General features: G+C 58.4%; 1 protein-coding gene across 1 annotated transcript; it reads left to right on the top strand.

Moving 5' to 3' along the window:
• The first annotated feature begins 1,516 nt into the window (after window positions 1-1,516).
• On the top strand, window positions 1,517-6,099 carry NXPH3 (neurexophilin 3). The gene is made up of 2 exons (XM_016158433.2): window positions 1,517-1,913; window positions 4,314-6,099. The coding sequence occupies exons 1-2, from the start codon at window positions 1,860-1,862 to the stop codon at window positions 5,016-5,018; spliced, it is 759 nt and encodes a 252-aa protein (XP_016013919.1). The 5' UTR covers window positions 1,517-1,859; the 3' UTR covers window positions 5,019-6,099.
• The last annotated feature ends 3,748 nt before the right edge of the window (window positions 6,100-9,847 follow it).

Here is a 9,847-nt window from a genome sequence, read left to right as displayed (position 1 = left end):
CTGGAGGTTCCGAGGCCAGACAAGGATTTATCTGTTCCTTCCTCCCTTGGCTTTTGGGGTCTTTGGCTGGACATGCATGTCCCCCACCACCACCACCACTAGGGAAGGGCTGCTGCACCTGGTACTACCCAGGATGCCCGTGGAATGCCAGGGTCTCTGTAATGTTGCCTGGGCTCAGCAGAAGCTATCTTCCTCATTGCACTTGGCCCAGGCTGGTATTAAGATTCATCTGCATTCTCTGCGCACCCGCACCCGCCTGGCAGATGGTGGGGGAGGAGGCTGGGTGCCTGCTGGGGGCTGCAGCCAGAGACCAAGCTGGGTCTCAAGGGCCACAGAACAGAATGCCCACCCATTGGGCCCCACAGGCCTAGCCCAGGCTGTGGCCAACCCAAATTCTGGGGTACCTCCTCACCCTCACAGCCTCTGAAGGGTACAAGGACCTGACCTTTGCTTTTTCTAAGGATATAAGAGGCCCTACATCCCAGGAAGGAAATGTGGAGATTATTGGAAGGGGGGGGGGGTCCCACCTTTGGGAATCTCTTATCAGGGTCCTGTTCTTCCTCTTTGTCCTAAAAGTTTGCAGAGACCAGAGATAACCAGGGACCCCGGTTGGAATAGGAGCCCCCGTCCCAGCCTGGTGACTCTCTGGGTCACAGGGCAGGAAAAGAGTGAAGAATGGAGGACAGCCTTCACAGAGTCTTAGCCCACCTCACTCCCCAGCTTATCCCTGACCCAGCCCCAGAATCTAGCCTGGCCCTCAGTGTCCTTTTCAGCCCAGGGCTTTAGCCAAAAGTTGCCTAACACAGTCACTGGACTGAGATGGGGAGCGGGAGGAGACAGTTATCCCAGCCTGTCTAAGTAGAAGAGGAAAAGAACTGACATTATAACAAAAGGTGCACAGGCTAGATATCCTGAAGAACTTCCCTCGGCACAGAAGCAAGTTTTGCAGACAGAAAGTGGAGTTTCCACTGCGGGGAGGAGTAAGGAAGCAATAAGGAAGACATTCTTTTTTGGCTGTTGGAATGGGTTTGGGGAAAAAATGATCTTTCTAAATTCCAGGTCTCCTGGGGTTGAAGGTAGGGTAGCAGGTGCAGAGGGCCGGCTACGCGGGAGCTGACACCTTGCCAGAAGAGTGGATCAGGTAGTATCCCTACCCCAGGGCCACTACCCTCTCCCTGTTTCGCCAAGAGTTACTTCGCCCTGAGTCCTGCCCTCTTTGCTGGGTCCCCGGGCTGCGGGCCGGCAAAGGAGGAGTTAACACGGGAGGTACTGGTTGGGCTCACCGTACCTGCCACCGCCGCCGCCGCCGCCGCCGCCGCCTGTGGGAGGGACGAGGAAGCGGGAGCCGCCGGGGCGCCAGGAGCGCTCCAGTCTGGCGGGTGCTGAGCCGGGAGCGGCGGCCGAGCTCCGCGCGGCCAGGGGCGTCCGCCAGGGGGCGCGCCGCGACGGGGCGGGAGGGGCCGTCTGGTCTGGGGAATTAGCACCAGGGACGGGCGCGCGCGCGGGTCCCCAGCACATCTGGGCGAGAGCGGCGCCGCTGGAACCGAGGGGGCGCCGAGCGCAGATTTGGAGCGGCTGAGCCACCGCGCAGCTGGGGCCCCTCGAGGCGCTCGGGACGCGCAGCTGGGACCTCGAGAAGGGGCCGCGCCGCGCGCAGCTGGACCAGGGAAAGGGGGCGGCGGCTGCACAGCTGGACCGAAGGGGGCGGGGTCGGTCCTGGGTGGCTGGCAAAAGCCCGGGCCGCGAATCACCCGCGACTGGAGCATGGGACGGCGCTCCTGAAAGAGCAGGGGTGAGGCACGGGCCTGGGACGCGAGAGGAAAAGAGGAGAGAGAGGGGCACGAGAGCAAAGGAGGAGGATGCAACTGACTCGCTGCTGCTTCGTGTTCCTAGTGCAGGGCAGCCTCTATCTGGTGAGCGGTCGGCGGGGAGCTGCTGGGAGGGCGGGGGCTCGGAGATCTGGGGGAGAGCGCGGGAAGCTTCCAAGCCCGGAAACTTTCTCCCTTCCCCCCAACATATCCGGGATGGAGGGGACGCCTGGAGCCTGGGGGAGAGGGCGGGTCCGAGGCCACAGACAGTATAGAAAGGGTTAATAGGGGGCGGAGAGCCGATGCTTGGCTGGCCCACCCACTCGGCCGCTGGTGGCGGGAGGTGTGACCAGCACGAGGGAAAAGGCCGGCGGCCAGGTCGCCAAGGGTTACGCGACCCATTCCCGGAGCCAGAACTGCGCGGAGGGGGAATAGGGAGAAAGGCTGTGAAGCTGATGACTGGCCGGGTCGGGGGGCGTGGGGCTGCAATAAGAAAGACGCTTTCCCTGACCTCAAGGACCCAGAGGGCCCCGCTTTCCCTGACCTCAAGGACCCAGAGGGCTGCGGGTCCCCCCGCCTGCAGACCCGCGTCCCTCGCTCCCGCTCCCTCCCGCTCCCGCCCTCCCCGCCTGTTGTTTTCCTCTCCTCTCCCGGCCGCGCGCAGCCGGAGCCCCACAGGACCTGGGCAGGCGGCTCCCGCCCCGGGCGCTCGCGGCAGCTGAGCCGGCCGCCCAAAGACAGCTCCCCGTGCTCTCGCTCGCGGCTGCCGGGCGGCCCAGGACGCTGGGGAGCCCCACCTAGGCTCCAGGCCAGGGCTTAACTCCCTTCGGACCCAGCGCCGGCCCTGGGCGCCCCGTCCCTTCCTTGCATCTCTATCCTGTTGTGAAGAAGCCTCAGCCTCACAACTGGATCTGCCCCTGTCTTCAAAACAATAATCCCCTTTGCCACCTCCCCTTTGCCACGCGCTGTGTGGAAGAACGCTTCCCTTCCTGCGTCCCACCTGCTGCCCTTCTCCCCACCCTCTAGCCATTCAGCTGTGACCCCCTGGGCCAAGCCCACACGGGTCTGCAGCCTTTAGCCCAGCCCCTAGGAGCCTCTCCTCCTGCTGTCCTTCCATTCCACCCCTGGGGCCTGGTAGGCAGGGACACTGCACACAACCCACGGCCAAGGCCAAAACAGAGTGCATGAAGACCCCAGACTCCTTAGGAGCCCTCCTGGCCAAAGCCCTCAGGCATCCCCCATCCTCGCCCCAGGGATGCCAGCAAATCCAGATGGCACCCAGTTGTGAGCTGGTGCCCTGGGTGCTGGTAACAGACACATAGGGTTAGTGCTCTCTTCAAAAGCTGAGCAAACACCAGGCTGCTGCCCTCAGGAAACCCCATCTACTCCCTGATGCCCTCCAGAGCTGTCCCGCCTTTGAGTTGAGTCAAGCCGTCCTTCTGCCTCCCCGCCCCCACACCCCAAGCTCTTTCAGGAAGCCTTCCCAGGTGTAGCCTCTTGCCAGAGCTGATCCAGCAGAGCCTTGGCAGTTTTACAGGAGATTTGGGATAGGGATGGGGCTTGGATTAAACTCCTATAAAAGGACACATCTTGTCTTTGAGGCTGGGTGTGTGCAGTGAAATGGGAGAGCTGACCCTATGTGACTTTGCAGTGATGTAACTTTTGAGTACTGATGTCCTCATCTGTGAAATGGGAATAATAACTCCTACCTCGTAATGCAAGTAATGTCCTGGCATGTCATCATCAGAGGTCCCCAGGGGAGTGATTGGCTTTCCAGTTGCTTGGCCACCCTGGGTGTGGAATTCACTCCAGGTCTCCCCGTAGTCCTCTTGCAAAAACCTAAACTGTATTTGTACTTTAGAATGTCAGGGATCTCCATTTTCTTATTCTGTTGTCTGTTGATTCTCATTGCCTCTGAGGGTAGAAACTGTCCTAGAATAGGATGATGTCTCATCCAGCAGACCGGAAGATCCCAAAGCCGGAGCTGTACCTCTCCCATCAAACTTTCCCAGCATAGGGATGGAGCTCCCCTGTTTGACTTGGGGCTCCTCAAAGGCACAGGCTATGCCTCCCCCGCCGGCCTGGGATTTCACAGAGGCAGGCACTCTGCCTCTCATATGTCTGGGAGCTCTGTCAGCACAGGGATATGCTTCTGCCATCAGACAGGGGATCTCCCAGAATCAGGAGCTGGGCACTCCCCGGGGGTAGTGGTCCACTGCAGAGAATTCTCAACTGTACTTTTAGACTTTGAATAGTGGCCAGAGGCAAGACAGTGGAGAGAGGTGGTATAGGTGACCTGAGTGTCAGAACACTACATGGGACCATGACAGAAGATAGAGTGTATGCTCACCCCTCTAGCATAAGTGGGCAGTGTGTAGGGGCCCCTCAGCCCCGAATCAGCAGAAGAGACAGGGAGAGATGATGCTGGTAGTGGGGAGCAATGGACCAGAACTCCCGGGTTCTCTGGGAACAGGGCGCTCATTCTCCTCTCAACTCCCTCCACAGGTCACCTGTGGCCAGGATGATGGTCCCCCTGGCTCCGAGGACCCTGAGCGTGATGACCACGAGAGCCAGCCCCGGCCCCGGATACCTCGGAAGCGGGGCCACATCTCACCTAAGTCCCGTCCCATGGCCAACTCTACTCTCCTAGGGCTGCTGGCTCCACCCGGAGAGGCATGGGGCGTCCTTGGGCAGCCCCCCAGCCGCCCAAACCACACCCCCTCACCGTCAGCCAAGGTGAAGAAAATCTTCGGCTGGGGCGACTTCTACTCCAACATTAAGACGGTCGCCCTGAACCTGCTCGTCACAGGGAAGATCGTGGACCACGGCAACGGGACCTTCAGCGTCCACTTCCGACACAACGCCACTGGCCAGGGCAACATCTCCATCAGCCTCGTGCCCCCCAGTAAAGCCGTAGAGTTCCACCAGGAGCAGCAGATCTTCATCGAAGCCAAGGCCTCCAAAATCTTCAACTGCCGAATGGAGTGGGAGAAGGTGGAACGGGGCCGTCGGACCTCGCTCTGCACCCACGACCCAGCCAAGACCTGCTCCCGAGACCACGCTCAGAGCTCAGCCACCTGGAGCTGCTCCCAGCCCTTCAAAGTTGTCTGCGTCTTCATCGCCTTCTATAGCACAGACTATAGACTGGTCCAGAAGGTGTGCCCAGATTACAACTACCACAGCGATACTCCCTATTACCCCTCTGGCTGACACTGGGCAGGCCACAGAGGCCAGGCCAGGGCTAGAAGGACAGGCCTGCCCACACAAGAGGCCATCTGTCTGGACACTGGGCAGGGAAGGGGAGGGGCCTCAGGCAGGGAGTAGGGTCGAGAGAGAAGGAGATGCCAAGTGGGGCCAGGGCCAAATCTCGAGTGGCAGGGAAGGGGGTCCCACGTGCTGGCCCCAGCCTGAGCTTGTGGAGAGACTAGGATGCGGGCGCCCACTGGAGGAGGAGCGGGTTCTCTGCACTGCCTCACGGGGCGTCCCCGCTGAGCAACGGGCAGATGCTGCGTCCAGGGGGCCGCTGGGGCAGACTGACCAGTGTGGCCCCTATAAAGCCATGGAGAGGAGCCTAAAACCTTGGCTCCCTCCCTGCCATCCTGAGGCAGGACAGCAACGAAGAGAAGGGGATTTCATCAGTGTGGACACCAAGTAGGCAGCAAAGAATGGCTGAGGCAGGGCCTCCTGGGAGCCAGCACTGGAGGGTGGAGGCAGAAGGAACTCTCCAGCCTCACTCAGTGGGCATCCCTGAGCCCCTTGTTCTGGACTGTGGACTGAGCTCGGCTTGAGGCTGAAGTGGTATTCCTGGAGTCTTGGATGTCTTGACAAATAGACCACCTGCCTGAGCCAGGCCACCCCTTTCCAAAATTCCCTCTCCTGCCATGGCTTCCCGCCCTTCCCCGTGCTGATAGGACACACTTCCTTAAGCTGAGACAGCATGATCGTGGTTCTCCCGACACCAAGGACATAGGTAGAAGTCCACCTGTGTGCTGTGTGTCCCTCCTGCTCCCCACCCCCTGCTGGGTCCTCTGGGAGCATCCTTGTCCAGTGAGCCATCCTTCGGTGTCAGTCTTGCCTGTCAGACTGGGGCTCCCTTGGGTGAAGAGAGTGCCTCCCCTCTTAGGCTGTGGGGCTGGGGGCAGCCAGACTGCGGAGGGTGTGCTGGACCTGTTCCGTGGTGTCTGTCTGGGGGTGGGGGGCGGGGAGGCCTTGTGAAATCACCTGATCGTCGACTTCTGTGTGCAGAATCTTGTTCGTGGAGCAGGGAATAAAGCTTTCCCGGGGCATCGCATTCTGAGTTGTTGGGGGATAGGGCCCGGGGCGCCCTGTGTTCCAGCTCACATTTCTCCGGTGGCAGCAGGACATTTCCTGGAGTCCAGAGCTGAGGGGCTCTGACAGCTGTGGGAGCCAATGTCCACTGAAGGCACCAGGGCTCCCGCCCCAGCCCCTGGGGAGGCCGGGTGAACACTGTGCTTGGCACTGGTAACAGGTGGGGGCGGCATCTGCAGAAGCAGCTCGGAGAGGGAGAGAGGGTCTGTGCGAGGAGCCACAGAAGGGTGTTTTGTTCCTTGTTGCTTCCCTGGTTTGCCATCCTGGTGGGCCCAGTGGGGGTCCCGGCTCCGTGAGTATTTTGCTCTGTGGCCTTGAGCAAGTTCACAATCTCTGGGTCTCTTTCCATTCTTTCTCTATAAAATGAGGAGCTGGCCCAGCCCAGAGGTTCTCAGATGTGAGTGGGTCCCTGAACCACCAAGAGGGTTTGTTAAAACAAATTTTTGGGTAACATTCCAGAGTAGATCTGGGTGGGGCTGAAGAATTAGCCTTTCAAGCCAGTGCCTAGGTAGACACTGATGTCCCTGCCTCGCCATACTTTGAGGATCTCTCACATGACTTCTAAATTCCTTCCTGGCTCCAGCTCCCTAGGATGAGGAGACACGTGATGCCCTCTCCTAGCTGTGACTTTCCTTCATCTGCTTCTCTGGAGTCGTGTCCTGGGAAGGTCCTTTCAGAGAATCAGGAGTATTGGGTTTTCAATCTGATGACTTGCTAGGGAAAGAACAGGGCAGGGTGGAGTGGAGACAGAGGGAAGCTTGAAAGCAGCCGTCCCCCCGCCTCAGCTGACAGGGGGGCCTCAGAACGGATGGCCGCCAGTGGCACCTCATCTGAGAGTTGGCTGGGTCCTTTGGGGTTCAGCGAGGGGAAGGCTGGGCCCCCCACTACCAAGATCACAGTGCCCTCTCTGGAGGTCGTTTTAGGTCTGCTCCCTTGGGGGGGGGGCAGCATTCAGGTCCCCTGGGTCCCTTTTGACCATGTAGCCAGCCACAGTGAGGAGAGTCCTAGCATGAGGGGAAGACGGTCTCACCACCCCCAGCCTGTCTCCCCTGCCCAACAGCACTCAGCACGGACTAGGCCCCCTCACACTGCAGAGCAGAGCTAGACTGGGCCTTGGAAGCCACCTCATTCTACGAAGTGACTTGAGAAGCTCACACTCCCATTCCACTTCTTTCCCCTGCACCGTGCTTCCTGAGCAGACTTGAGACATTCCTCCACTCCTCCATGCCGCTCTCTCTTCCTGTGCCCTGGGGATGCTACTTAGAGTTGAGAGAGACCCAGGGGCTCAGGCCCTGCCACGGAGTCTTGGGGGGTTGCTGGAACCTGGTTTCTGTCCCACCTGTGGACATCCACCCACTGGACATCAGCCAGGAGGCCCCCTCCCCACCCCTCCCCAAGCCCTGTGGGCACTGGGAAAAGAGGAGGAGGGTGGTGGCCCTGGGCCCCTCCTCCATCTGGCCTGGCTGAACTATCAGCAGGACCTGGGGGCACTCTGACCCACCCCCTCTGGCTCCTTGCCTGTGGAGAGCCAGATGCTGCTGACAGCTGGAAGGCCGGCCTGCCTGGCACACAGTTCTGCCTGCGCAGGGGGGTGGGTTCATTTTAATAACTTCATTTCACCTGCATTCACACTCCACCGCCTCATCCTCCTTTTCTTCCTTCTCCATCTCCCTGCTGCTCTTCTCGGCTAGGATCTTTCTAACAGATTTCCTCCAAAATCCTAACCCTTCTGGAACCACCCTCTGGGCCCTACTATTCTTGCCATCACAACGCTTCCTGCACCCCTTTTGTCCTCACTCCTTTTGTTCAGAGGTCCATCCAGCTGCCTCTGGCTACAAAGGCGCCAACCTCTGCCCTCGTGGTGAGCAATGTCTATTCGATTCCCTGGGGAGGTGGACCCCAGTCACCTGCAGGTGCTCAGACCTCCCCCTCTCACCGTTCCAACACTCACGGGAGAGCAGATTCCTCAGGAAGGAGGGCATCTTCTCTCCCAGAGAGAAGCTCTAGGTTCTGCCCTCACCCCAAACCTTTGGCCTGCCCCACGCTGCCCTTCAGTGACTGGGCTGCTGGTCCTGTGGTCCTGTTCCCCCAACTGTTCAGCCTAGCTGGGGGCCACCTCAGCCAGGGCCTCATCTCTTTCATTTGAGTGGAGCCTCTGGGACAAGCCTACTAGACCGGGGGCTCTTTGAGGACATGACCTAGTATCAGCAGACTGGAGAGTCCCTGGGGCCAGTGCCTGTACCTCCCACTTCAGACTGGAGTCTCCTTGAGGGCAAGAACTGCATGCATATGGACATGGCGGGGTGCAGGGGGCTTTGTAGTTTACTAAGCATCAGAACACCTAAAGAGCACCTCTGCCCTTTGGTCTTGGCACGGGCACTGTCTGGACCTCAGTATTCCCATCTCTAATGGGGTGAATCTTCCCAGAAGTCTGCGAAGCTAATTGGAGGGAACACACATTAGGTCAGCTGGCAGAAAAGCTGAGTCTTCTTTATGATGAAGCTTACAGCAAAAACAAATGGGTATCTAGATCCCTCCTTCCTCCCCCCTCATTCTCCTTTCCTGAGATGAGCAAGTAGGAACTGAGTCACCTCTTTCTCCCTTCTTGGCAGGAATACTGGTGACCTTGCATGTGGCAGACTCCGGTGGCAAGGTCCATTGCTCAGAGATACATGAGGTGGTGGGCGGGTAGGGAAGCTGGGAGAAGGGTGTGTATGGGTGGTAGGGGCAGCTGAAGGTTGTGGGTGACCAGGGACCTGGATTATAGAGTGGATATGTGGAGGGGGTTGGGGAAGACACAATGAAGCAGTTACCTGGGTTGGGAAGTGATCCAATGTCATGGCTGGGACTGAGAGAGAGAAATTTCCTTCTGAAGACTCTGAGTCCTGTGGTACTGCCAGGAGAACCGGGGGCTGGGGTGACGGGCAAGGAGAGGCATCACTGGCCCCACCAGGTGGAGGGCAAAATCGAGTGGGGGATGGCACCTGCCGATTATGCCAAAGTCCTAGGGTGACAGTTGCTGCTATCACCTGGCACTCAGCAGTTGGTGGCTGGCTGGCTTCTGGTCCCACAGGGACACTGTTTCCTATTGGCCTTCCAAGATCAAAGCCTGACCTGATAACAATCCAAGTGAAGGATGCCTGGTTCAAAGTCTCCCAGTCCATCATCTCAGGGCCAGCTAGCTGGATGGTCCCAAGAGACAAGCTGGCACCTCCTGAACCACAGAGACTGGCAACATGAGTTGTGGGAAGGTATATCTGGGTCCTGATCCTGGGTCTGTAATTTATTAGCTGGGTGGCTAGACAAATGACATAATTTCAGAACCTCTTTAAGTGAAAAACTAGGACTCTACCTCCCTTGGAGCATTGTTGGGAAAAAAACAACAAGCTACTCAGCGAATGTTACTTCCTCTTCTTTGTTTTTGCAGATGGGTCGAAGTTAACTTCAGCCTTGCTCCTGGGTGCTTAGGTGAAAGGACCCAGGCTGGAGATAGGAGACCTGGGTTCCTGTCTTGGTAGTGCCCCATAATGCGTGTGGCAAAGGTCGTTAATTGTCCTTTAACATCTGTTTCCCTTTTCTCCATGCTAATGGAACCCTCAGTTTTTAGCTGGGCACATGACTGTCTAAAATAAATAACATTTATCTGCTTCCATTGCACCAAAATGTGGCCATGTGACTAAGATCTGGGCAGCAACATTAAGCTAAAATGT

This window comes from Rousettus aegyptiacus, unplaced genomic scaffold (assembly GCF_014176215.1).
Source record: "Rousettus aegyptiacus isolate mRouAeg1 unplaced genomic scaffold, mRouAeg1.p scaffold_m13_p_6, whole genome shotgun sequence".
Classification (NCBI taxonomy): domain Eukaryota; kingdom Metazoa; phylum Chordata; class Mammalia; order Chiroptera; family Pteropodidae; genus Rousettus; species Rousettus aegyptiacus.
Note: the sequence above shows the minus strand (reverse complement) of the source record. Positions and strands in the feature narration are given on the sequence as shown.

What these genes read in the sequence shown, in the direction of transcription:
- NXPH3 (XM_016158433.2), top strand. Translation starts at nt 1,860, where the DNA reads ATGCAACTGACTCGCTGCTGCTTCGTGTTCCTAGTGCAGGGCAGCCTC. An exon ending in TGCAGGGCAGCCTCTATCTG is followed by an intron (nt 1,914 to 4,313) that starts GTGAGCGGTCGG and finishes CTCCCTCCACAG; the next exon opens with GTCACCTGTGGCCAGGATGA.